Below are 25,488 nucleotides of genomic sequence, written 5' to 3'. Positions count from 1 at the left end.
CTCCCACTCTTTACCTAGTTGACAGGGATCTCCGTGTTACGTTAGCGCGATTCTCACGCGACATCTACTTACCATACGCACCCTTGCTACATAGAACGAGTAGTACAGTCAGACTAAATAGCCTTTGCAGCTAAAGCGCAAATCTAAGCACTTTCTTCCAGACAAGAGTCATAGGTGGGCTTGTAATGCACCATCAATTAAGCCTTATTACGGGAGGTAAGATGTCTCTTAATATGTGGATATTCCGCCCCGCAGCGCCAACGTAGTTCATGTCCATTATCAACAAAGGTCAGCACTAATCTTCACTACAGAGTTCAGTGTCTTGACTCGTATTCGTTGTAATCATTTTCTTGGCACTGCTGTGTTGTCCATTTCTAGTGGACCCGCTTTGGTATGTATCATGGAAATGTAGATATGGCCTCAACAACTTGAAATAAATCTTTACGAGTTGAAATGCATCATTGGAATGTGTCAAGATTGGTAACCACGACATCATTAAACATCATCTGTCGCGTTTCCTCTTGCATAAGAGCGCTTGGATCTCACAATCCCAACTTGAATATGTACATTCTAACCGGATTACAAATATATACATGTGCCGTGTCTAAGAGCTGACCTTGGAGCCCACTGTGAAACCTCCCTCGGGGAAGGGCACAATGTTCTGCTCAGTTGTGTATTTTGCTTTGCCCATTGTGATGGTCCTGTGGGTCTGGTCGAAGATTGCGTAAATTGCACGAATAAAGGGGTCTGCGAGTACGCCAATATCGGTTTCCGAGCGAGGCTCCATGTAGACGCCACACGTGCTATTAGCAAACAGAGAGATAATTTCGTGCAGCGGAACGTCAATCTTGCCACTAGCGCCGAATTCGACAGAGATGTAGCCCTTGGCATTGTTGGGGTCCCGGTACTTGCAGTCAACAGAGGTCACCTGTTTTCCAGGTTGGAAGGCGGTAATACCCAATCCGTAGGAGACGGCGCCGAAAATGGTATCAGTCACGTACCAGGTTGCAATGCCCGTGTCGAGCAAGATGGGGACACCAACACCCTTATCTCCAAAGGTTTGTGACGTGCGGTTGCCGCCGTCAAGTACAACTTCCATTGCAGTGACGTTCACGTAGTTCGTTTGTTCGCCGGTGAGTGTGGAGAATGGATCCACCATCTCCAGCGTGAACATGTCACCGTCCACCTTTGCCTTGTCATAGGCGCCACCAATGATCATCTGGGCATTGGTGACGTTGAATTCATCCGGCCCAAGGTACATACTTGTTGCCATGACGTCAATCAGTGAGGCGTTCTTCAACTCTGGTAGAAAATATGCCCCTTTGGACATGCAGTCAGGCTCCTCCGGATAACATTCGAGAGACAGGCCTAGATTTCGCAATCAAACAGTTAGACTGCAGTCGTGCACGAAGAACACGGGTGTCTTGACATACCCAGAATAGTTTGAATTGGTTCTGGAACTACTTTTCCGGCCGTATAATTGGACGTGTACCCGAAATACATGTTGGGCATGGTGACACCGCCCAGGACCAAGGTGTCACTGAGGTAATCGCCAAATCCTAATGCGTAGAGTTCATCGTAGAAGCCAGGTCCTTCATAACGACAAGTTCTGGAAGATGTAGAATTAGCGCTTGCAATCTTTTTGGGGGCTTCTTTTTTTAATAAAAAAAGAAGCCAAAGATGATTACTTACGAAGAGGTCAAGTTGTCAAAAGTGCCAAAAGTAGTGCATGACGCTGGATCCGAGACACATTCTTGGTTGCGCGGGTTAAGAAAGGAATATCGTGGGCTGCCAGTATCGACTTTGAGGTATTCCTTCTGCGGGGGCGTTCCGACCTGGAACTCTGCGTAGTATGCGTCGAGTTCGGCGTCTCGGATCAGGGGCACAGCAATGGCGCCTGGGGGAAGCTCGGCAGAGACAGCAGGGAGTGCAAGGGCGGCGAGAAGGGCGCGTGAGACCATCTTGGAATCAGGCATGATTGTTGAGTGTGAGAGCAAGATTGCGCAGATGCGGGCAAGGCAAGGGAAGACGGAGCCATGGCAGGTCTTTATGTGAGTACCAGATGCCTGTCTCTCGGCTGACCGACCCAGGGCACTCCTGAGTGTGGGGTGTGGACGGTCGACTGTGATCTCCAGAGCGTATGCACTGCCAAGAGAGTGGCCAAAGCTTATTACAACGCTACATGGTAAGTTGGCTACTGACTGAGTCGGGCCGTGCCGGGAATGTAGCAATACGAGTACGATGGATTTGAGTTTGGCTATGCTGTGTGTGTGGCACGGACCACTGTACCTTGTCTTTGCCGTTGTGCAGGTGTGTACTTATCTTGACGGCTTGTGGGTTTGCGGGGGTCCCGGTTTTTGGAGAACAATATATCGGATGCGTGTTTCATGGATGCCAAAGTGGACGCTGCATCGTGTCAACACGAGCTCCTTCCTCTCCCAGCCCGCTAGCCGAATTATCCCCGGCCAGCCAGTCCGCCATTTCCACCCGACCAACTTGATTGGCGCCATCTTCTCTCCTAGTCCACTTTCACATTAATGCACGCTCTGGATCGGCACCCCATTTCCCACGTCAAGCAAGCTCTTACTTTTTATAGACTACCGGGATGGGCAATGCATACATCGTTTTTGCTATTTCGGTCAACCTCCCCTGTGAACTCATCGTCTTTGCTTCTCAATACGACCTTGTTGACATCATGCCATATACTAGCTTGCACCCAAGTACCGCTAGGGTTGTAGACCGCCTCGACTCCAAATCACTCTTACTTTACCCAATCAACATTTAGCCCAAAGGTCCAGTGTTCGCAGTGTGCCCTGGGCAGAGGTATCCATTGTTGCCGTGTAAGATTGTCGGCCTTACATCTGCTACACATGCTAACGTGAGGTCAGCTCGACAGACAGATAAATGCCTCTACAAAATTAAAGTTTATTCCGCATTATTTGGCTACACAGCATTTGCCGGGTGACACCCTCTTTACTCCACCATCTTCTCTCTACTATTCACACAAACACAATGTCACATTTGCAAAGCATGACAGCCAAGCTCGCACTCGCCATACTCGCCTCTTCTGCCTGCGCTCTTGTACCAGAACCTCGCGGCGCTGCCTATAGTGTCGACGCCGTAGCAGCCGCTCCGCCATCATTTGATTTTGAGGCCGACTTTCGAAAACTTCGCTCAAGGCATCCTACCACGGAAACTGTCGACAAGAGACAAGCCAATGTTGCAGGCCAACAGGAAGGGTCCGTCACTGTAGTGCCCGACGACCCTGGCATCACCTACTTTACCCCTACCATTATTGGAAATCAGACTTTCAACCTGATTTACGATACTGGCTCCGCCGACTTGTGGGTGTTTGGCAACGAGACATCAACTATGCAGGGTCCGGACAAAACCTACTACTTCCCATCGTCGTCTGCACAGCTGTTGCCCAACTATAATTGGACCATCACCTACTCAGGCGGCTCCTCGGCCAATGGCATTGTTTACACGGATGTGGTCAAGGCTGGCCCGGTTGTGGCCGAGAAGCAAGCCGTCGAGGTAGCAACCTATGTCCCCAGCGATATCGACTCGGATGGTATCATGGGTCTTGCGTTCGGCATCATCAACCAGGTAAAGCCTGTGCAACAAAGCACCTTCTTCGAAACCGTCGCACCGACACTGAAGAAAAAAGTCTTTGCAGCAAACTTGAGGCCCGAGGGCAATGGTTCTTGGGACTTTGGCTATCTCGACAAATCCAAATACACTGGCGACATCACATATACGCCTGTGGTCGACAACATGAAGCATTGGACCATAGCAGTTGGAGAGTATGGCGCGGGCAACAAAACCTTTGGACCGGCCATCATCGGTAATACCACTGTCGACTCTGGTTCTCCGCTCATCTACCTCCCTGATCCGGTCGTCGCCAACTACTACAGTCAGGTTCCAGACTACGAGTTGACACTTGGCGGTAGTAATACCTTCCCATGCAACGCCACACTGCCAGATTTCACCTTCAAGATCGAGGACCAGACGCTTTCGGTTCCGGGCAAATACCTCAACTTCGGCGTCTCTGACCCGTTCCAGAACAGGTGTGCGGGAGTCATCGTTGGAAAGAGGACCTTGCGTAATTCTGTCTTCGGCTCCATTTGGATGAAGAACTTTTATGTGGTTCATAGCATCGAGGACAGCGTTCCGAAACTCGGTGTTGCGCGCCAAGTCTAGACGGATCGGATGTGTCGCACCCTAGAAGCACACCAAACTTGTATATATATGTACTGAATATTTTTCGGAGGTTCACGTGACCGCGACGAGCGGATGTCAACATGTACATATTTAGTATTAGTATGCAAACTTAGTAGTTTAATCAGAGGTGATTTTGTCGTAGTAGCTCAAGATAAGCTACTAAGTAAGTTTACCAAACTCGCGCGGAAGTGTAATATTCTTATACCCTGCTTTATTAGTGCAATCCGCATGTGGGCGGCGCAGCGGCAGCGAGGGTTACGTCATCACTTGGCAACGGGCACCAGGAAAGAAGCCTAGAAGTGAAGGGCGGGCAGGCTCAGCCGCGCCAGCTGTCAGCAGCAACCAACAAAGCGACAATTGCGACGTGTCGACCTTGTTGCATACAAACCGCACCTTTTGTCTGCTCCGCACAGGAACCTTGCCGCCGCCTCCGCCGCCTCCGCCAGCCGCCTGTGCTCACATCCACGGCGATACCCAGTCCCGCAGAGGCCGAAAACCCAACTCTACGTCGTGTCTCGCGCACTTGCCATAGCCTCTGCCCACGCGCACATGCGCAGCTAACCACGCCCTCTCCACCCCATAGTTTCGTATTTCCACGCCCGTAATCATGAACGGCTGGCTTGTCTTCGCCATCGTCCTCATACTCCTGCTCTCCGGCACCTACTTTGGCTGGTACTTTTACGCGCGCTGGAATGCCTCGCGCAATGGCCTTCCCCCGCCCTCAATGAACCCCATGGTGGCCTTCAGCAGCTCCAACGCTGAAGCCTCAAACTACCCAGGTCCCGCTCCCACCGGCATCAAGGGCTGGATCGACACCCAAGTCCGCAAGTTCAAGAACCGCAACAACCGCTACACCACCGGCAGCGGCTACGAAGACACGGGCTACGGCTCCCGCGGCGTCGGCGGCGGCCGCGGCGCAGGCAGCCGCCTCGATCCGGACGAAGCGTGGAGTTCGCGCGTGGGCGATGAGGCATACTATGAAGAGCAGGAATTGGGCCTCCACGAACCCCCGCACGCCGCCAATCAGTCTGCCAATCCGTTTGCCGGTGAACCTACCCGTGGCCGCAGTCGCACCCGCGAATCGTACGACGAGCATCTCGATGCTCATAATGCCCGCAATCCCTTTGGCGACGACGCTGCGGCCAGTCTGCGCGGCGTCAGCCCCAGACCCGTCATGGACGCCGATACGGGGTACCATGGTGCTGCAACAGCGGGCAAGTCTAGTGCGGATCCTCATAAGAAGAATGGGAGTCCGGATAGCCATCATGACAAGAGTCCTACGGAGAGTCGGAGGAGTGTGTTCAGGGAAGCAATATAAATTTGTGCGAAAATGAACACGTGGGGAGTTTGATAAACGGACATGGGGAATCTCGGAGGTAGAATCATCGTCTTTTTTTTTGTCTGGTCTTTTTGTCGAGATACCAGGGCTTGGCAGCTGTCAAAAATTGGCATATCCCGACAAGCCTTTGTTGATGAAAGTATATACTTTATACCTATACACATGCCAACCACATTTTTGCGGGGAAACAAAGTTTACATGTGACACATGCATCCACCCGGTCGTTTCTGGGCATTACTCATCTCGAATTTAACATGTGCGGGGGGTTGGGTAGCGCTTCTTTTTTTGCACGGTCCATGGGAGGATCGACACACTACGACGAAACACTCAGGGTCCAGTTTGTAACGGCTTTACTTTCTTACCTACACAGCAGCTCATTTCAAAAGCAGAAAAATAAATGCGAAACCGGCAGTTTGGCAAGGAACGAATGCTACATATACTGCTATGTACATGCCTGATTGACTAAGAGACAGGAAATGAAGGATGGAGAAAAGAAAAAGAAATCTAAATGCGAGAGAGAGAGAAATGAAAACGAGACATCGGGACATCGCGTGACATGCTCATTTCCACCTCGATGCCAGAACTAGACTGTTGTATAATCCACGCACTCCTACTCTTCCATGCCTGGGAGCCTCTCCTCGCGACGGTGGATATCCGGCCATTTCAGGTGTGTTATCGAGGGGGTCCAGATGGGGCGTTTGCCTTTTGCGAAGTCGATGTTGTCTGGTTGTCTCTTTTCCTGGCGGCGGTGGATATTCGATACTCTCATGTGGGTGAGGGAAGGGGTCGAGACGACGTGGGCGAGTTCAGCGGAATAAACTTCTTCGTCCTTGGCTTTTTTCTTTTCTTCCTTGGCTTTCTTTTTCTCTTCTTTTTTACGCTGTTTCTCGTATTTGGCGTAGTCGTCGCCCAGGCCGGGTTCGGATGCTCCAGGGGATTGGCGGGCGAGGATGTGGGGGACTTCGGGGGAGATGATGGGAGGGGCCTCGTAGGTGGCCCAGTCATCGGATGGAATGGAAATTGGTCGGTTGGGTTTCGAAGGACGCAGTGGTTTTGAGATCGAATGACCGTGCTCGAACAACTCTGGCGGAGGTACGGGACTTGCCTCCCGTTTCTGATGCTCCTTGTCGATGGAGTTTACGCTCTTGATCAAGGGAAAGGTCGTGCGTCCATCTGCAAGGTGCATTGGATATCCAAGCCTGAAATTGTTGGCTGGACGGGGGACCTCTCTACGCCAGATGACAGAAGCAGGTTTGTGGGTAACTTTGTAAAGGTTCTTTACAATTTGATTCCCTGGGGCTTCTGGGTCCTGATCGGAAACACCGGCCGCAATTTCTCTTTGAAGGAATTCTTGCTCACCCTCTGCGGCCATGGCGTCAGCTGGCAGGGAGGATACTGCTGGCTCAGTTTCGGGAAGCGCATCTTCGCGACGGTGAATACCATCAGCCTTGTGGTGGCGCTCAGCCCAGAGTCCGCTAGTAATGAGGTGTGCTGACAAGTCCTTATTGGCAGGCTCAATGCTCTGGATACTACGACGCTTGCTGGCCACGTACATCTCATCGTCAGCTGGAAAACCTGGGTTGAGTTCAGAGATAGGCCTTGGGTTTATGATTTGCGGAGGCTCAATAGGAACCGGCATGGCAATGGGAAAAGGCTTGAGAACAGGCAAAGGTCTGATGGGCTTGTCGTGACCAGGAAGGACCGGTACAAGATTCCGAGGACCGTTAAGATAAGGAAGAGCATGAAGCTTGGTATCATCTTCATTGTCCTCACTGTCATCAGCGAGACTCCCAGCCACTGACTCGACGACATTTGCCAGCTCATCTTCTGATCCCTCATCACGTCGCCAGACGCCCGCGGCGTATTGGTGAGCGACAGAAGGAGCCATAGTCGGGCCACAATACTTGTCGAACAATTCCCTGTAGCCGATAAGTATATTCCCGACAAGATCATCACAGAGCAGATCAAAACTTACATAGGAAAGCTACTCATTATACAGATTGGGCACGAGGCTTCCTTCTTTTCATCCCTATGTTCCATTAGGGTTGGTCAAGTCAAAATCAGCATGGGTTGTACTTACCAGGATAGAGCGGGGTCGTCACAGATGGCTGCATATCTTGCGACAACAGAAGGACGACCAGTAGGTGCTGCTAGAACTTGTGATGAGATAAGACTAGCAAGCACTACGTAGGCGAAGTATTGATGCGGCATTGCTGCAGTTTGCTGGGTATCCAGAACCCTGGAGAGAGAGATCGACAGGTCGCCAATTGAGACAGTTAAAGAAGGTGAATCTAGGAAAAGCTTCCAGTGAAGATAATAATCAGTTTGACCTGTTGATTCTGAGCGTGTTGATCTGGTGTGTCTCATGGCTTAAAGGTCGTCGCTCCCTTTTATCTTGGTCTCAAAATCTGCCTTGCGAGAAGATTCACGCAGCCCAACGTCATTACACTTCTTGCCCATTGTTCAAGATCCGCCTGAATCCCTCAGGCCAACTCTTTGGTCATTATGAAGCATGTATCAGCGTGAAATTTGAAGTTTTTGGCCCCTCGAAGTTTGCGCTATAGATTTCCTCCTTCTCAATCTGGCTTCATAGAGAGGCGTAGTGAAGTTGATATGCAGGTCTATGCAAGACCATGTGAGGCGGGCTACGAATAGAAACAACCCTGACCCGAACGTCAGGTTGAGACAAGCGCTGTGGAGAAGTCCCAAACTAGTGCTGCAGAAGCGATGTTCCCGAGTTCACGGTTGACGGTAGAGTTCCTTGGCGTTGCTTTTGGCCCCTGTCGTTTTTGTAGTAGAACGTCGATGATTAAGCGGCCAATACGATGACCTACTCCGAAAAATGGGGGGCCCGAAACAGGAGTACACTCTTTTAGAAGGAAATCCACCAGATATGAGGCGCCTTGTTTACAATAGTATTGCACATGCTTGGCAGAGTAAGCCAGGATGGGGCCAAGGCGCAATTTTGTCGTATCAGATGGCTCGCGATTTGAGCAGTAGCAACGCCCTATTCGTTGTCCTTGAAGATCGAAGTCATTGAGTTAGGCTGTGTAGTATTCGCGACAACTCAGGGCCTTCTAGTCTGATATCAATTATGCCGCATCTGGTGTCGTCAGGCGATTTCTTATCGAATGGCCCAGATGGATGAACCGATATCTCGGCAACGTCTATCGGCCGCGGTCAGCCACACTGTTCGAATTCGCTTGACCCATATATCTTCCTCAATGTGCGGTTCACACTGGGATTGTTATTAGCCACGCGTTCAGTAATCCACCTTCGAAAAAAAACGGGCGTGCGTCGTTGCCCCCCCAAAACCAGAATGTCGTCGCTCAAAGCTCCACGTGCAGCTACAACGGCTGCCCCGATCTCATTTGCGCCGTCACAATATTTCGAAGGAGATGATGGAAGATGGTCCACATTTGTAGTGCGTGTTGGCACACCCGAGCAGAGCTTTCGCGTCCTGCCATCTACAGTCTCAAGTGAAACATTTCTCCCCATGGCCGGTGCCTGCAAAGATGACGAACACATGAGCACGGTAGGTTTAGTTCGTGTTACGTATGAGATATCTTGACTAAGATCTTCCAGCAAGACTGTGCCTTTTCGCGTGGTGCGGAGATTTACCAGGGCCGGACAAACAATGGCTTCCAAGCCAATCTGTCCAGTACATGGCACGAGGTTGGTATCTACCAAACAACGAACCGTGAAGAGCTGGGTTACAACGCATCTGGTCTCTATGGCCTAGACACCTTGGGGCTAATGATCGCAAATTCCGGAGGACCCACTTTAGAAAACCAAACAATCGGTGCTGTGGTGAATCCACGTCTGTGGGTTGGAAGATTAGGAATGGACGTGAAGCCTAGCAACTTTTCAGATTTCGCGAATCCGCAACCAAGTTTGATCAAAACTCTGCATGAGGAAGGTTACATACCTAGTCTGAGTTATGGATATACAGCCGGCGCATACTACAGTGAGTCAATGCGTGTACATACGGAGTAGAAACATAGATGACTTACAATCACTATAGAACAACCAAACGTATATGGGAGCTTGACTTATGGTGGCTACGACCAGTCACGATTCACTCCCAACAACGTCACGTTTCCCTTTGATGCCAATGACAGTCGTAAACCTAGTCTGAAGATACAGGCAATAATAGGGCAAAACTTGGCTGGTGAGACTATTAGTCTGCAGGAAGAGGTCGTGCCGTATATGTTGGTCGACTTTGCAGAGCCACACATATGGTTGCCAGTACCGACCTGTGATCGGTTTGCAAAAGCTTTCAACTTGACATACGACAATAGCACAGACCTGTACTTGGTCGACTCTTCAACTCACGCAAAGCTGGTGGAGCAAAATCCAACCATCACCTTTGGACTTGGACAAACAGCATCCGACCTCTCGGGTCGGGTCAACATAGTGCTGCCCTACAGCGCATTCGATCAGCAGGCCTCTTACCCAATATTTGAGAATTCAACCAACTATTTTCCAATAAGAAGGGCATACAACGAGACTCAGTACACCTTGGGACGTACCTTTTTCCAAGAAGCATATATCAAGATTGATTATGATCGAGAGAATTTCTCCATCCATCAAGCGCTGTTCCCAACATCTGGAGACAAACAGGAAGTCATCCCAGTATTCAGTCCAACCGAAATATCGAACATCCAAGGTCGAAATTTACTGAGTAAAGGAGCGATAGCCGGAATAGCAATAGGCAGTATACTCTTATTAGCAATTGCATCATTTTTGGGACTCTGTGTTTGGCAGAAGAGGAGGAAGATAAAGATGCCACAACAGCCTGCAATAGAGGACCCAAGCATAGAATGTGAAGGTCAGCCCAGGATAGAGACTGAAGGCGCGGCTGTGTTTGAGAAGGATGGTTTGCCCTGTGCAGAGATGGAGGGACATATCTTCCCAGAGCTGTATGCCCCACATCCATTGCCAGAAAACAATATTCCAGTCATTGAGATCACAAAGGCGGATCTCAGTCCAATTTTCGAGTTGTGTGAGAGTACTGACAGCAGATCCCTGAGCGGTGGGGAGTCAGAAGCTGGGATTTCAGAAGAAAGGATGCGACTCCCACCAGGCTAGGTATGAAAAACATGAGAACCGCACAGTATGACATGCCATGAGATCATATCACTGCTCGTTGTACATTAGCAAAATGCGAAATTAACATAAACCATATGGTTTTACGTACATGAAGGTGTTGTGATGCTTCGCGAAGATATTCCCTACTCGTTACTCTGCGTGCTGACTCTCCAGCAACGATACCTGACTTCACAAGTGAAATCGTGTCTCAGAACATGCGTGAGGTCAGCTTCAAAGCGGAAGTGAATGTTACCAACACCGATCAAGACACAGAATAGTCTGAAAAGCGTCATGCTTTCGAAAGAGGCTGGGAACAGCAGTCGTACCAGTCCGGCACCGTCCAGCCACACTACCCTTTGGCTTTCCGAACCAGGCCGACAGAGCAGACATACCATAACTGCAGCAGCGAGTACCGGGTGCTGACATCTCGTACGTATACCTCTGCGAGGTACTTGGCTTGAAACACTGCTGCCGGCTTCCAATATGCAAGGGCGCAGTAATGATTAAAGCACCGCATGACTGCAATTAGCCGTATGGGATAGAAAGAGGTGTGAATTTAAGAATGATGATTGTGCGGATTACATTGCCGGATTAATTTGAACTGCAGAGCAAGGATGCGACGTTGGATTTAGGGCAGTTCCAGCGTCCCGCCTCGTACGTGGTACCATGCACGAATATCATCTATGCCTTGCAAAGAGATGAGCAGTATATTGCCAAAGACATCGAGATCGTCTGGCTGCGCTTCCTTCAATAGATTTGTAAAATCCAATCCCTTGACAACGAAGTGGTTCTTTGCGTTCCAACTCATGGCAAAATCGAAGGCGTTGGTAGCTTTCCACAAGTGCGCTGATAGCGTGATGCGAGATTTGAGTGCCGTATCTTGGTTGCAAGTTTTCATCTGACCGCTAAGGACCGTGTACATTACTGTGATTTGATATGCGGCCAGGAGTGTACGTCGCGCCGACTCTCGGAAGATGAATGATCGCCAGGCCGAATGAGCAGCTGTAGAAGGGTACAATGGGAGATCGCCCACATGCTCGTTCTCCTCAGCAGCAATTGGCAACAGCATCGCTCCCATGTCCTCCAGGTGAGATGCCAAGGCTTCGGCCTGTGCCCAAAAGCTGACATTGCCGCCAAATACAAACATGAGTTGGTACAACATGATCGCATGTGTTCGAGCAAGGATCTCGATTGGTGCATCGGATGCAGTTTGATTGATCATCTCCTCAACACGATTCCGGATATGGTTTGCGACGCGCTCAGCGTTGATCTCGTTTTTGGTAATGTAAAGAGCACATGCAGCGTGAGCATCTTGGAAACAACGGGGCATGTGATCATCGTAGAGCGTTGAGTGCATCCATGGTGTGCAGTTTTGCTCTACCATCGTTCTTGGTACTAGCTGCATGTGCTCGAGGAAATAACTCATCCTTGCCCTAGCATATGGGGACAGGTTCATCGACAAGAACTGGTTCTTCGACTGCGTTGGAGCCTTTTGGAGAGCTGTCTGGCTGTTGAAGTCTGGAAAGTTTTGCAGTGTAGCTGGCAAGGGCGTGACACAGGTCGTACTAGCCGGGAAGTAGAAATCCAGGGTGTCCGTGCTGGAGGTTGTAGCTACGGCAGACTCATCGAGATTGACATCGAGATTGAAATGTGCTAGGTCCGTAAAGTCTAAAGGTAGATGGGATTCATCATTTCTAGTATCGACATTAGCTGTAGAGCTCTGCGGGACTGTGGCGTGGATGTAAGGCTGCGATGGATAAATGCAGGAAAAGTGTCGTCTGATACACCGTGCGCAACCGGGCTGCTCCAAGCCACATTTGCGTTTGGATTTTGCGCATTCCGAGCAAGACTTTTGTCTGCCCTGAGAATTGGTGCTTCGTGTCCGGTCTGCTGGCATGATGTAGCGCCTGGCGTGGGTGATTTAAGATGAGGCTTTTGCAGGCGGCAGTACCGACCAACAGCATTTGATGGCCGGTGCCATTATTACTCAGCATTGGGTGCCTGGTTAAAGCCCCTGGACAGCACTGAACTCCGGCTATAAGGTGTTAGCGTTTGCAAGTTCCATCAAAACTTACCTATCTCCGTCGAGAACTAAGTACGTTGGTGCCCCACTGTGGATCTCTTATCGCATTCCAGTTGACCATTAGAAACGGCAAACATTGTTACTAGGCCAACCTTTATAGAAATCTTCCCATCAACATATTTCGAGACTGCTGCCTATTTTCATACATTGCTTAAACTCGGAATTTCTTTTATTGGGATGTCTGTGACTAAATTATTGCCCACGTTTGGCTGAGTCTGGGTGAGGTCAGCGTTACTCCATCACTGAGTGGAGCATGGCTCAATGCTCCATCATCAACATACATGACATATTACTGAATACCGAAATAGCAGTTTTTGAATATTCTTAAAGTAAACTTTAATTCTAAATATAAGAGTAGGGTAAACGTGGTGCATTGGCTCGGTTACAAACTATCGCAAATGGCTAGAATTCAAGACATCGACCACCAATAGGTTCACGGATGTTTTTTTACTGAGGTTCTAGAATCGAATTACTTTTGAGATGATGTGGGAAATGTGCATTGGTCTCTGCAACTAATGGGCTGATATCGACTAGGTCTGTTGTTTTCCTTCACTCCGTAACCCAGCCCCGCCGTCATGTATATGGTCTACCACCCAAGCGACACCGCTGTTGCTGCGCTCTGAATATAGCCGTCATCCTACAATTTTGAACACCTTGAAGAGCTAATCGTTCTTCGGTCTCCTGCGTGACTGCATCCAACTTTTGATGCGGTAAGTGACGTAGGCAGCTACCAGCATACACCCAATCATGAGATTCTCAGCAGCGTCCTCAATCTTTTTCGAGATATCCTTTGGTGACACTTGCGGCAAGAGCACCAAGCTTCGGTCATTTCTGCTCTTCCATCGCTTCCAAGCAGAAGTTGCAGCTGCAGTAGCCGCAGTAGCCAGAAACCAAACACCTCCAAAAACGATGGGAGCACCGTAGCCGCCCATCATCGCGCTTGTGCAGGTTGCAAACAGAGAGTGCGCCACAACATTACCGATACCCGCTTGAATGACAGCTGCGGTGCTGCCTGAGAAGAGTCAGAAATCCATGTCCAACATCTTATCTGACCATTGGATACTCACCAGCTGCGACGCCGGCAGGTCCAAATCCGATAGCGAGAAGGGTGATTGCTGTAATTGCCATAGCAACAAGGGGTACGACTATGAGAGCCGTCTCTTTGGGATGCGATTTGATCCAATTTCCAAGCTCTTTTGCGGCGCCGAGTATGCCTTTTTCCTTGATAGAGTGAACAGCAGAGCTGATGAAGTCTTTGACTTGTGATACAGCAGAGCTGACGTAGTCTTTGACCTGTGATACAGCCATCTCGACTTTGACTACAACAGAGTTGAATGCTTGTCGGCAGTATACGTTGAACGCTGCTGCAATGCCACCATTGCCTCTGGGCGTAGGATTGCTGCGCGTGCCGTTGCCCGGCTCTGTCGGGTTAGTGTCGTCAGGGAGATGAGTTTCCGAGCCGTTGTATGAGCTTCCAGCGTCGCTGTGCTTGTCGGCTTCGTCAAGGAGATGAGTTTCCGAGTCGTCGTCTGAGCTTCCAGCGTCGTTGTGCTTGTCAGCGTCATCTCCAGATGCATTACTAGCAGCTTGAAACAGGCCGAGGAAGTTATTCCAAGCTTGGAAGAATTTCGGACCGTCCATGACTGCAACTTCAACTTTCTATTTTGTCATGAGCGGGTTTCAGAGGTTGGAATGGAAAAATGAGGGGTTTTCAGGTAGATTTTGCTGTGCCGCGCGCGTGCAGGTCTCGTGGGGAGGGGGCTTGGCATTCACTGTTCATCGTTTCTCGCACAAGTATCGTAGAAACACGCTTAGCTAGCTATTCGTCAATCCCGTTTTCACTCAGGTTCAAGTTTTTTATGTAGTGAACAGTCTGTGAGGAACTAGATTGTTCCATGCACCAAAGAGATAGGGTTGAACCGAAGAGGCAACTGGATGTCAGTGAAGCAACTGTACCTCTTTACGTGGACCGAATTGTAGCATGAGTAAAAAAGCACGAACACGAGATGACCTGAGTTAGTGATGATGCGGGTTTCCTTGTTTCTTAGGGGTGATGTGGTTAAGTAGTCGCGAGGGTACAATATGACCCATTTTTTACAACCCACTTCGAAGTATGTGAGCGCTTAGGCTGAGGTTGCATCGTTCCGCTCACAACTTCCCAATTATTGGCGCTTTGGCTTGGAAAAATGTCCTCGTATGCAAGCGACGCTTGCATTGCATGTTGCAGTGAGATGATCTTCGCATTGATAATGTCGTTAGAGTGGCCTGCGCAAGTAAATGTTTGGATGGCCACGCGTGACATTTCGCATTCGTATGGCTCAAATTCCATGCTTTCTTCATTGGTTGAACCATGAATTGACACCCAAGGTCCTGTTTGGGAATTTAGGACCCTATCAAAAAAGATTCTAGAACCTTGGTGTGCTTTCTAAACTGGGTTCACAAAGGAAAAGACGTAATGGAGACTTTTACTATGGATCTACAAGATACGTTGCATTGAAACTTTGACTGAGTTTCCCATCATTGAGAGCAGAAGACAGTGGTTGTGAGACATTCGATGTCTCATTCAAAAGTTGTTTCGCGGTTTGCTCGCACAGCAAATCCACTCTGGAAAGACACACCATGACCAGTGGCAAATGTTTCACAGCGGCAGACTTACGCTGAACACTAACAGTCTAGGGTGGTTTCTGACCGGCATAGAGTGATCAGCCACATGATCAGAGTGCAGCTCAGCTTTGCCAGTTGAATTGATTGGCCGGCCAAGAGACAAAAACAATCATCATGCATGTGAGCAGTGGACAACTGGAACTCTGCAATGAGCTTGCAACATCCTTTGTCTAGCTAGCGATTGCTGTAGTGTAGGCCGAGAAGAAAACATGATGCGCAACTTTCACAAGCGTGTGACATCCAACTTGCTATATCCAACATTGCGGCATTATTGAAAGAAAATGAAAGAGAAAAGAGTGCAATTCAGACATTGGCGATGGACAGAAGGCGTGAGAAGAGATTGGTTGTTTCTCACAAATGAAATGTTGACACGAGCACTGGCAGGTTCCAGGGCTCGATTAGAATAGAGAAGAACAGTGATTGGGGCCCGCAGAATGCCGTTTCGACGCGATCCAGGATGTGCATCCTTCCAAGTGCGATTGGTGTCGTTGTATGGAAGCATGGGCTTAGCCGCCCGCCTGCAGGTGGTGGAGAGACCAGGCTGCACGCGCCAGCTTGTTTCCGCTCACTGAACGGTGTTTGCATGAAAAGCCAAGGCAGCAGAATAATGAACGTGGTAAGGTTTCTTTGTTGGACTGGAAAACTTGCTGCCTGCTGCGAGAGAAAGTGGTGTTGAACCAGGGATGGGGTTGTCTGGCCAAGCGACAGGGGTGTCTGATTATCGATTAGCGTCGGCGGCGTACTTAGCTGTGGGTCTGTTCGCCGCCGCCCCCGCTTTCGTTTGCTAACCCGCATCGACGCGCTGTTGTCTCAGCCTTGTGTCTTTTCGCATGTACACATAAGAAGATAACTTCATCTATCGTTTATTTGGACTATCGCCTTGTATTGACAAGACAAAAAAAATACACTGGGCACTTTTTGGTGTTGGTGGGATCCGTTTCGTCTACACCGGTTTTTCCAGTTCGAAAGCCTCACTCAGCCATTCAACCATGTCTTACGCACCCCGAGGCGGAGGCGATAGAGGCCGCGGCGGCGGCTTTCGTGGTGATCGTGGCGACCGCGGCGGAGGTCGCGGAGGTGGAAGAGGAGGAGGAGACTTTAGAGGTAGGGGTCGAGGAGACGGAAGGGGAGATTTTGGGGGTCGTGGCCGGGGCGATATGAGAGGTGATTTCGGGGGCCGGGGTCGAGGTGAGGGACGAGGTGGCTTTCGGGGTGGGAGAGGCGGTGGCATGCAGGAAAACCTGGCCTTCCCGTAAGACGAGCTGCCACACTGCCCATGCCGGATTTGCATTAATCTGACCTATAGGAACCCTCGTTCTGTGGACCAAAGGGTCTTGAATACCGAGAACACCTTGCATCCTCCTGCGAAGAAGACCCTCGACCTTAGTAGTCTGAGACTTTCCGAAGACTATCCAACCCGCCCAGGATATGGCACCCAAGGTGTCAAGGTTGAGCTTACTGCCAACTATGTCGAGCTTCTCACGCCGTCCAATATGGTGTTGTATCGTTATGCCATTGACATTACCCCCGAGGTTACGGGCAGGAAGCGCCATCGCGTTGTGCAGCTCTTGCTCGAAGCCCCAGAAATGACACAATACAAAGGCCACATTGCTACTGATTTCCGTTCAACCATAGTGGCCAAGACCAAGTTCACCAACGAAAGGGACATTATCGAAATCCAGTATCGTTCCGAGGGCGAAGACGACCCCGCAACGGGAGCCACAGTGTACAAAGTCTTCCTCCAATTCACAAACACCCTGAACGTCGGCGACCTGGTGAATTTCATGAACTCTACCAATCTCTCTCAGCGTTTGGAAAACAAGGGTGAACTGACTCAGGCACTTAACATCTTCCTGAATCATTATGCCAAGTCGGCTAACAACCTCGCTACCATCGGATCATCCAAGAGCTTTTCTCTTCACCAAAACGCTTCCAAGGGCGACCTTGGAGCCGGCCTGGAAGTCATACGTGGATTCTTTTCAAGCGTACGAGTTGCAACCTGTCGCATCTTAGTCAACATCAATGTTAGCCATGGGGCTTTCTACCGCACCGGCCCTTTGCCAGCCCTTATGGAGGGCTACGGTATCCGTAACACAATCGCCCTCGAAAAGTTTCTCAAATTGGTTCGTGTCCAGACCACACACTTGAAAGAAAGACGCAACAAAGCTGGTGAGGTCATTCCTCGGATCAAGACCATTTACGGACTTGCTAGGAAGGACGATGGACATGGCATGGAACATCGACCGCGGATCAGACAACACGGTGCCGGTGCCAGGGATGTCGAGTTTTGGCTGGATGGGAAAGATGCACCTGCTGCTAAGGGCAAAGGTAAAGGTAAAGGTAAAGGCCCAGTACAAGGCCCAACAGCTTCTGGATCCGGAAAGTACATCAGTGTATTCGATTTCTTTCGCACAAGTAAGCTTATCACTCGTCGCTTCTCCTTGGGAAATTTTGCTAACCTGACACCATCAAAGCGTACAACCATGTTCTCAAATACCCCGATCTTCCCGTCGTGAATTGCGGTAACCGAGAAAACCCTACATATCTCCCACCGGAAGTCTGTGTTGTGGTTTCCGGTCAACCTTCCAAGGCAAAACTAGATGCCCTGCAAACTCAGGTTATGATACGAAATGCAGTTAGAAAGCCATGGGAGAACGCTGAGACCATCTACAAGGAAGGAATATCAACGGTTGGCCTGGATGAAAACACCAACGTACTTCTGCGCTCTTTCGGCCTTACCATCACGCCAGGGTTGATCAAAGTTCCTGGACGTGTCCTGAAAGGACCAAAGGTAATCTACAAGCACGAGGAGGGAGGAAATGGCACCAAATTTGCCGAGCCGCGAGATGGTAGCTGGAACATGATCAAGATCAAGTTCAATGTCGGTGCTCAGCTGTTAAAATGGAAGGCCGTGATGATTGGACTTCCTTCCCGAAGGGACCCTTTCAACCAACCTGAAATGATGGCGATCATGCAAGAATTTTACCAGGGTCTGCGTAGAATTGGTATCGACGCGCAACCGCCGGCCCCTCCTGAACGACTGCAGCTTAATCATCTGGACGATCCTGCACTCAACAATTATCTCAAGGGGACTGTTGGTGCGAGGATACAACTGTTGTTTATCATACTCCCCGAGTCCAACATTCCTTTGTACAAGCGCATAAAGACACTCGCCGACAGGGATTTCGGCCTCCACAACGTTTGTGCTGTTGGCACCAAGCTAGCCAAAGAGAAAGGGCGGCCACAGTACATCGCCAACGTTGCTCTCAAATTCAATCTGAAGCTTGGCGGTGTCAACCAGAAGGTCGAGAACAAGAATCTTGGAATCATTGAACAGGACAAGACCATGGTAGTTGGCATCGACGTCACTCATCCCGCCCCGGGTTCGGCTAGCAATGCGCCTTCTGTTTCAGCAATGGTCGCTTCAGTTGACAAGAACCTCGGACAATGGCCAGCAACTCTCCGTATCCAAAAAGGAAGACAGGAAAATGTCGATGAACTTGCTGGGATGCTCAAGTCGCGCCTCAATCTCTGGAAGACAAAGGGTCGCCATCAAGCCTTCCCAGAAAACATCCTCGTATATCGTGATGGAGTTTCAGAAGGCCAATACGACATGGTGCTCACCGAAGAGTTGGCTCAGATGCGAAAAGCATGCGAACAGGTGTATCCGGCGACTGATACCAAAAAGGGTCTTCCGCGCTTCACCGTAGTAATTTGTGGCAAGCGTCATAAGACACGGTTCTACCCCACGAATGTGCAACAAGCTGATAGGTATGGCAACACACAACCCGGTACTGTCGTAGATCGCGGTGTGACGGAAGCTCGCAACTGGGACTTTTTCCTTCAAGCACACGCTGCACTCCAAGGCACAGCCCGGCCATGCCACTACTACATTGTGCATGATGAGATCTTCCGCCAGATCTATGCCAAGCAGATCCCTGCGCCATTCCAAAACATTGCCGACATTGTCGAGGACCTCACACATAACATGTGCTACCTATACGGTCGGGCGACAAAGGCCGTCAGCCTGTGTCCTCCAGCATACTACGCTGATCTTGCATGCGACCGTGCACGGTGCTACCTTGCTCACCTGTATGACACTCCCGCACCGAGCGCAGCACAATCTATGGCTGGCACATCGGTTACTGGTACTAGCGCTCCAGCAGCAGAACCTGGGTCTGTGGAAATCCATCCCAACATCCGCGATTCCATGTTCTACATCTAGAATGTTCATCGCACTGGAGCTTCGTGCGAAAAGCAGCAAACATCATTAAGACGAAACTGGCATGATTTGGAAGAAATTGTAGAGGAAACAGGCTGTGGTTGGGCGTTAGGGATGTCCGTCTTTTTGAATTGAAAATTCATATAGCAGCTGCAACAAGTAACTACATAACAAGGAACATACTCATTTCGATTCTCGTAAGGATGAATTGTACAAGATTTTGAGATGAATTAGGTGATTGCACGCGGAGAATCGAGGTTCATCAATATGCTCGCACATTGTACATACATTCGGAGTTAACGCCTCGGATATGCGATTACCAATACTACTACATAGCAATTGTTACCATGGCTTGTGAATCGTGAATCATGTTTCTCTAACTTCAAGGAGCCTCGGAATAGGTGACGAGCTTCCTTATCCTAACTAGCGCGAATCCTAATACCATTTGTGGCTTCGACGTCTACCTAATCCGATGACTCATGTATGGTCATCGTAATACTCCGACAATATAAGGGACATATGTTGGACTCTTGGATATTCGACAAAAGCAACTACCGTGCATCGCCATACACAAACATTACTCAGTCACGCAAAAACAAACATGCCAGACCCGAATTTCCACATCACCACCCCGCGACTCTACCTCTCCTACGGCGATCCCTCAAATGAAGCCCATATCGATTTCTCCCTGGAACTCATAACCAGCGCACCCGCACTCCGTTCTCAAGGCCCCGCAGGATCTAGCGCTGCAGACCGCGAAGCCGCGCGAAAGCGCATCGCCGACACCATGCTCAGCCTGAAAAACAAAGGTTTCGGCCGCTACTTCGTGTGGCTGCGTCCTGAAAACGACGACAACACGACAAGCCCATTTTCCTCGCGCACCCTCGAACCCATCGGATCCGTAGGCTTGCAACTCGCGCGCCTCGACGGGGTTAAAGCGCCCAGCATCCCGGACGTCGGCTTTATCTTCCTAGAAAAGCACCAGGGGAAGGGGTATGCAACCGAGGCTGTGCGTGCGCTGATGAAGTATTATGAGGAGGAGAAGGGGATTCATGTGTTTTCGGGGTTTACCAAGGAGGACAATGAGGGGGCGAGGGGCTTGTTTCGGAGGCTGGGGTTTAGGAATCATGGGGTGCGCATGGTGAGTGGGATTATGTGGAATGGGGAGGATATTGAGGCAGATACGTGGACTTGGGGGGTGGAGGAGGGGCATGGTTTGGAGGAGTTCGGGATTTGATGGGAGATGGGAAGGTCAAGTGGGTGGTGATGTGTGGCTGTTCCCTTCTTTTGTTCGAGATACCAGCACAAGGACAATAGATGTGCATTAATCCTTGTTATGATTGGGATTGTTCTGCTGCTTCTGTTGTACCATTTTATTTTGTTGTAGTGGGTTATGGCTGTAGAGATACTTTCATCCCGGGACCTCCCTTTGACGCTTCGATATCTCCATCCTTGGTATAGCTACTCGTCTCGCATTCCACGTCGACTCCATCGAGATGTTCGAAACCAGTAACGACATGTAAAATGAGAGTATCCCGTTCAGGGAAAAAGAAATTAGCAAAGTAGTACAAGAACATGGAAAGAAAGAAGCCGTAAAGCCAATTGAATGTGAAAAGATTCCGAAGACCCTCAGTAAGCCTCAGGTTAGGATTGACCTTGTTGGCTAGACCTGGTAGTAATGGTATAATTGTCACAAACATTGCTATGGCAGCCCGCCAGTTGATGCCATAGCGACCGTATCGATAGATGCCGCGCGGGTCGTACAAAGCGGGGACGTTGTACTTCCTGTGTTTGACCAACCAGTAATCTGTAAACAGCACACCTGCCATTGGTGCCATGAAAATAGCGTATGCGCTCATGAAGTTCAAGAATGCTTTTCCCGAAGCGACGATGATCCATGGACACAGCGCCCAACCACCCATGAAGGCTACCAAGATTGATCCTCGTCGCACGTTGAAATATCTCGGTGCTAGCGTTGTGACATCGTTGGCAAAGGACACGGCATTTGCGCTAATGTTCACACTCAGTTGACCAATCAACCAGATAGAGGCGCAAAAGAACGCTGCTGCTCGACCGCCTGGTGTGTTCATCCAAGTATCGATGATCTGAAGCGGTGTCCAATAGGCCTTACCCCAGATTTCCTGTGCAGCAGACGCGGAAACGATACCCATGAGAGCGACCATAGTTTTGAAAAACGGAATTACGGGGAGTTGCCAGTATTGTGCTTTGGGGTCTCTGCTGAATCGGGAAAAGTCGGGAATGTTCACCGCGAGTGTGCTGTAGCCACCGGTGATGCTAGTCATGCTCGACAACCACAACCAAGCTCGCTCCGAGCCATGCACAGCCGGTGGACGCGTGAAGAAAGTGCCATTTCCGCCAGCTCGGACAGCTACCCAGATGGTCATGCCGATGGCCACTGGCGGCAGCAATACTGTCTTAACCCAGAACATGTATTGTAGTTTATGGGTAGGAATGAGCAGGAACGGGAATTGGATGAGCCAGTAGAGGAAATACGAGATCATCCCAGCAGTGGTCAGACCAACCGATTCAGGAAGATGGTTTGCCATTGTACGGAAACTCGGCCATATCGAATTGACGATCTTTGGTCTCTTGTCAGATTGAAGCATTGGGGGCAATGATGAACGCGCAACCTACTGCAGCAACACATGTACCTCCATTCGCTGTTTGTACCCCGAACCAGAACATGGCCAAGACACCCCGACTGACGACCGCGAAATAGCTGAACCAGTATCCGAAACTCGCGCGCGATGCGATAGGGAAAGGGATATGCAGATTCGAGCCTATCGCTCCGTTGAGCACTGTTGGTACCGCATTGCATAGGGCCGCAACGAGCACGATCAGTACGGCATCGGTTGCCGTTAAACCTGGTATAATGAGCATACAACTATATCTCTTTTTCCGAAAAAAAAAGTTGCATACCGATTGTCAAGATGGCAGAGCCAGAACTCCAGGTCGAAATCGTTACGAGATCACTAAACCAGTACGTGATGAAAACACTTTTGCCCCATGTGCGTTTCTCCGGGGGAACGGGCTCCATATCCGCATTCGTCCAAACATAACTTGGGGCGATGCTGCTGTTTTGTTTGGGCAACTGCCAGCTCGACGGCTGTGTGAGACGCATCTTTGCCTTTTCTTTTACCGCATGACTGCGGTTGCGGAGGGAGGTTGCGAACAACATAGTAACGGTTTTCGCATCGAGAAGATGGAGTATCTCAGTCTATATCCGCACCGAAGTCGCATCGTCTTGATATGGCGTCGAAAATAACCGGAATGCTGGCTGGCATGTTGAGTCGGCAGTGGAGATAGTCGCGCCGCTATCAAGCCCAGTCAAGCGAAAGATGGGGCTGGTTCTTATCATATGCAGCTTGTTGATTGGGGCGTCAACTGTTGGGCTGATAGTTGACGAATCAAGACGTTTTTTTTGCATGCAACTGCGACTCTGCAATCGTGAGAGAGCATAGATAACCGTTGCATGTAGGGAAATCCGGATATGTTGCTGGGAGTGTGCCAGTGAAGGCGTCCGCTCGATTCCCCCCCCCCCCCCCCCCCTGCCAACCGACACGAATCGACAGCTGTCGCTTGACCCCCCTGTTCAGCGACGGCTGTCGATTGGCCGGCTCGTCTGCCCCACTCTGGCGAGCGACACCAATCGACGGCTGTCGCTCGTCCGCCACAGTTCTAGCCACAGTTCTAGCCAAAGTTGGTATGTGGGACGAGCGACACCAATCGACGGCCGTCGCTCGCACCCCCCCTGCCGACCGACACCAATCGACAGGCGTCGCTGAGCAGGGTGCAGGCGACACCCATCAACAAACGCTACTTAGTTAGCCACAGTCAGGTATACAGGACTCTAGGGAGCAGCATGAGCGCAGCACCAGCCGCTTCCCACGTCACAATACACAGCGGCTGTGACTTCAGGCGCCCTTCGATAGTAGTTGGACAGCGTATATACCAATAAACTAGAAGAATGCAGGACCTTCTATGCGATATGAACTACGGAATACACAGCAGGTGTCTCAACGCCGTCGCTGGCTCCACATGCCCTTAGTGGCTAGCGGTGGCTGACGAGCGACGGCTGTCGACTGGTGTCGCCTGCCCCACATTCCGACTGTGGCTAGACTCTGTGGCTGGTTTGGTGGGGGAGCGACACCAATCGACGCCCGTCGCTGAGCAGGGGGGTGAGCAGGCCAATCGACAACCGTCGCTCGACACCTCCCCCCTGCCAACCGACGCCAATCGACAACCGTCTATACTCGGCCGATTTGGCGCTACTTTTACGAGTGGTTACGGAGCATGGCTACCCTATCATCCCCCCACAGTTGTTATCAACTAAATCTTTTAGGGTATCCTGGCCACACGATATGAGACCACATTCTCTATAATACGAACTGGTCTTGTTATGTTCCTACGGGCAGTCTTTGAAAGACGAATGTCAAGTACTATCGGCAGATAATCCTGTGCGTTCATTACAACAAGACAGAGCAAGAGACAACAACTCACCTGAGTTAAGCAAAAAGGGTTGTCCTTTTGCTAAAGCAGACTGCGAAAAGATTTGTTTCCGGATTTGGTTCGAGCTGCGCACTCAGGGAAGGGTGATTGCATACAAAAGAAAAGCCGCCAGGTTGGCTTCCGAGAGGAGTCGCCACTTTGTCATTTGGCGGGGCATTGAGCAAGAATATCGCAAGCAACGACGCTTGTATAGGTTGCATGATTGCGTCACTGGAGATGTTGTGTCGAAACAATGTCAGGTACATGTATCGAAACAAATTTCTCGCCGAAATAGGAGGAAACTTGGTAGATTTACGATTGGCTCTCCTCGTGCCCAGGATACGAGATCTAAGGACTGACCAAGTAATATTTCGAACCGTCATTGATCTTGGAGGGCAGCTTTTCGGTCTATCTCAACCTACATAGCACCGATACCTGCAGTTTCGTTCACCATGCTGGTGCTGAGCATCAAAACTGGATTGTCGGTGATTAGATACATGATTTCTGCCATCATTGGAATGTCAGTTGGAAGCACTCTGCCTTGGCCAGCTATGGTGTCTGCAAAAGGGCAAGGAACTGCAAAGGCCAGATGTATGCAGCGGGCAAAAATGATGAGAAGTGGCCCGTAGTATGTCGTCCAAATTGGTTTATCAACTGTAGGTTTCACTATCGAGAACACATACGCTGATGCTGTCGCTACATCTGCGATCTGAACAAAGTCGAAATGACCTGGTCGTCCAATTGACACCTTCATTGGATTAAGAGTTCCAACCGGACCAGGAAAAACTCCGACTCTAACAGGATTCAAGCCAATGTCTATTAGCAGTGTTTCGTCGATGGGATTCTTGGTTTTTGGTATTTACTTTCAGCCCCGGTCATCCCTGGGGAAGAACGTTTCCAAAAGATCTCTCACTAGCTGAATGTAGTGGTCAGGAATACCTGCAGATTTGAAATCTGTCTGTAGTCTGATGAGCCACAGATGAAATTTGGCCACATCAGCGTACGTGTCATCTACGATTATGAGCGAGCCATCTGCGGCGATAGTTGATCTTGTATTGTGATAAAGTGTATCTTTATTGAGTCTGGCATTACCGTAAAAGATATTGCAAGTGGCCCATGGGTCATTCATGGTATATACTATGAAAAAGTGGTTGGTTCTGTAAAGTAAGGCCAGAACAAGGCGCCAGCTGAGACTTTGGAGTGCTAAAGTTCTTTATCGAGGGTCAACAGTTGATGTGCTGCTCTGCGATGTTTCTTATCGGCTGTTCAGATCAAAATTCTCACTGCTCAGCACAAGCCGCCACTCCACATTCCAAGCATTGCATTTTGCGCAAGTCTCTTAGGCAATCAAGCACA

The 25,488-nt window shown here is 50.0% G+C and overlaps 9 protein-coding genes across 9 annotated transcripts; 5 read left to right on the top strand and 4 right to left on the bottom strand.

Moving 5' to 3' along the window:
* Positions 1 to 418: 418 nt before the first annotated feature.
* On the bottom strand, positions 419 to 2,009 carry PSV08DRAFT_233409 (aspartic peptidase domain-containing protein). Its single transcript, XM_014218188.1, has 3 exons — positions 1,693 to 2,009; positions 1,434 to 1,609; positions 419 to 1,368 (listed from the first exon to the last, which is right to left on the bottom strand). Exons 1-3 carry the CDS (start codon positions 1,974 to 1,976, stop codon positions 605 to 607), a joined length of 1,224 nt encoding a protein of 407 aa, XP_014073663.1. The 5' UTR covers positions 1,977 to 2,009; the 3' UTR covers positions 419 to 604.
* Positions 2,010 to 2,866: 857 nt separating this feature from the next.
* On the top strand, positions 2,867 to 4,398 carry PSV08DRAFT_344197 (aspartic peptidase domain-containing protein). The gene has a single exon (XM_014218133.1). The coding sequence runs from the start codon at positions 3,013 to 3,015 to the stop codon at positions 4,201 to 4,203; it is 1,191 nt and encodes a 396-aa protein (XP_014073608.1). The 5' UTR covers positions 2,867 to 3,012; the 3' UTR covers positions 4,204 to 4,398.
* Positions 4,399 to 4,831: 433 nt separating this feature from the next.
* Positions 4,832 to 5,756, top strand: PSV08DRAFT_233404 (uncharacterized protein; the record flags this gene model as incomplete). The annotated part of the gene is made up of 1 exon (XM_014218189.2): positions 4,832 to 5,756. One exon carries the CDS (start codon positions 4,832 to 4,834, stop codon positions 5,540 to 5,542), a length of 711 nt encoding a protein of 236 aa, XP_014073664.1. The 3' UTR covers positions 5,543 to 5,756.
* A 435-nt stretch (positions 5,757 to 6,191) lies between these two features.
* Positions 6,192 to 7,774, bottom strand: PSV08DRAFT_212668 (uncharacterized protein; the record flags this gene model as incomplete). The annotated part of the gene is made up of 3 exons (XM_066092100.1): positions 6,192 to 7,482; positions 7,539 to 7,592; positions 7,644 to 7,774. Coding segments are annotated over 3 exons (1,476 nt in total), but the record flags the coding sequence as incomplete, so codon positions are not given.
* Positions 7,775 to 8,882: 1,108 nt separating this feature from the next.
* PSV08DRAFT_385328 (aspartic peptidase domain-containing protein) lies at positions 8,883 to 10,654 on the top strand (the record flags this gene model as incomplete). The annotated part of the gene is made up of 3 exons (XM_014218191.1): positions 8,883 to 9,098; positions 9,149 to 9,530; positions 9,588 to 10,654. 3 exons carry the CDS (start codon positions 8,883 to 8,885, stop codon positions 10,652 to 10,654), a joined length of 1,665 nt encoding a protein of 554 aa, XP_014073666.1.
* A 456-nt stretch (positions 10,655 to 11,110) lies between these two features.
* Positions 11,111 to 14,454, bottom strand: PSV08DRAFT_413286 (uncharacterized protein). The gene is made up of 3 exons (XM_014218151.1): positions 13,805 to 14,454; positions 13,438 to 13,749; positions 11,111 to 12,382 (listed from the first exon to the last, which is right to left on the bottom strand). The coding sequence occupies exons 1-3, from the start codon at positions 14,376 to 14,378 to the stop codon at positions 11,283 to 11,285; spliced, it is 1,986 nt and encodes a 661-aa protein (XP_014073626.1). The 5' UTR covers positions 14,379 to 14,454; the 3' UTR covers positions 11,111 to 11,282.
* Positions 14,455 to 16,390: 1,936 nt separating this feature from the next.
* Positions 16,391 to 19,891, top strand: PSV08DRAFT_212662 (ribonuclease H-like domain-containing protein; the record flags this gene model as incomplete). The annotated part of the gene is made up of 3 exons (XM_014218192.2): positions 16,391 to 16,505; positions 16,827 to 17,816; positions 17,876 to 19,891. 3 exons carry the CDS (start codon positions 16,391 to 16,393, stop codon positions 19,624 to 19,626), a joined length of 2,856 nt encoding a protein of 951 aa, XP_014073667.1. The 3' UTR covers positions 19,627 to 19,891.
* A 221-nt stretch (positions 19,892 to 20,112) lies between these two features.
* On the top strand, positions 20,113 to 20,860 carry PSV08DRAFT_366894 (acyl-CoA N-acyltransferase; the record flags this gene model as incomplete). The annotated part of the gene is made up of 1 exon (XM_014218193.1): positions 20,113 to 20,860. Exon 1 carries the CDS (start codon positions 20,225 to 20,227, stop codon positions 20,858 to 20,860), a length of 636 nt encoding a protein of 211 aa, XP_014073668.1. The 5' UTR covers positions 20,113 to 20,224.
* A 118-nt stretch (positions 20,861 to 20,978) lies between these two features.
* Positions 20,979 to 23,103, bottom strand: PSV08DRAFT_212661 (permease for cytosine/purines, uracil, thiamine, allantoin-domain-containing protein). The gene is made up of 3 exons (XM_014218194.2): positions 22,564 to 23,103; positions 22,279 to 22,508; positions 20,979 to 22,223 (listed from the first exon to the last, which is right to left on the bottom strand). Exons 1-3 carry the CDS (start codon positions 22,820 to 22,822, stop codon positions 21,015 to 21,017), a joined length of 1,698 nt encoding a protein of 565 aa, XP_014073669.1. The 5' UTR covers positions 22,823 to 23,103; the 3' UTR covers positions 20,979 to 21,014.
* Positions 23,104 to 25,488: the final 2,385 nt, after the last annotated feature.

This window comes from Bipolaris maydis (genome assembly GCF_028858645.1).
Source record: "Bipolaris maydis strain C4 unplaced genomic scaffold PSV08scaffold_20, whole genome shotgun sequence".
In the NCBI taxonomy this organism is placed as follows: Eukaryota; Fungi; Ascomycota; class Dothideomycetes; order Pleosporales; family Pleosporaceae; genus Bipolaris; species Bipolaris maydis.
The sequence above is the reverse complement of the archived record's forward strand: the minus strand, read 5'-3'. Positions and strand labels throughout refer to the sequence as shown.

Excerpts from the sequence above, each read along its gene's own strand:
- PSV08DRAFT_233409 (XM_014218188.1), bottom strand. The coding sequence starts at position 1,976 with ATGCCTGATTCCAAGATGGTCTCACGCGCCCTTCTCGCCGCCCTTGCA. Across the intron at positions 1,610-1,692 it reads TTTGACAACTTGACCTCTTC|AACTTGTCGTTATGAAGGAC; the intron begins GTAAGTAATCAT and ends TACATCTTCCAG. Across the intron at positions 1,369-1,433 it reads ACCAATTCAAACTATTCTGG|GCCTGTCTCTCGAATGTTAT; the intron begins GTATGTCAAGAC and ends TGCGAAATCTAG.
- PSV08DRAFT_344197 (XM_014218133.1), top strand. The coding sequence starts at position 3,013 with ATGTCACATTTGCAAAGCATGACAGCCAAGCTCGCACTCGCCATACTC.
- PSV08DRAFT_413286 (XM_014218151.1), bottom strand. The coding sequence starts at position 14,378 with ATGGACGGTCCGAAATTCTTCCAAGCTTGGAATAACTTCCTCGGCCTG. Across the intron at positions 13,750-13,804 it reads ACCTGCCGGCGTCGCAGCTG|GCAGCACCGCAGCTGTCATT; the intron begins GTGAGTATCCAA and ends GACTCTTCTCAG. Across the intron at positions 12,383-13,437 it reads CGTCACTTACCGCATCAAAA|TCCCGCAGAGCTCTACAGCT; the intron begins GTTGGATGCAGT and ends TCCACGCCACAG.
- PSV08DRAFT_212661 (XM_014218194.2), bottom strand. The coding sequence starts at position 22,822 with ATGTTGTTCGCAACCTCCCTCCGCAACCGCAGTCATGCGGTAAAAGAA. Across the intron at positions 22,509-22,563 it reads CTCTGCCATCTTGACAATCG|GTTTAACGGCAACCGATGCC; the intron begins GTATGCAACTTT and ends TCATTATACCAG. Across the intron at positions 22,224-22,278 it reads GAGGTACATGTGTTGCTGCA|ATCGTCAATTCGATATGGCC; the intron begins GTAGGTTGCGCG and ends AAGAGACCAAAG.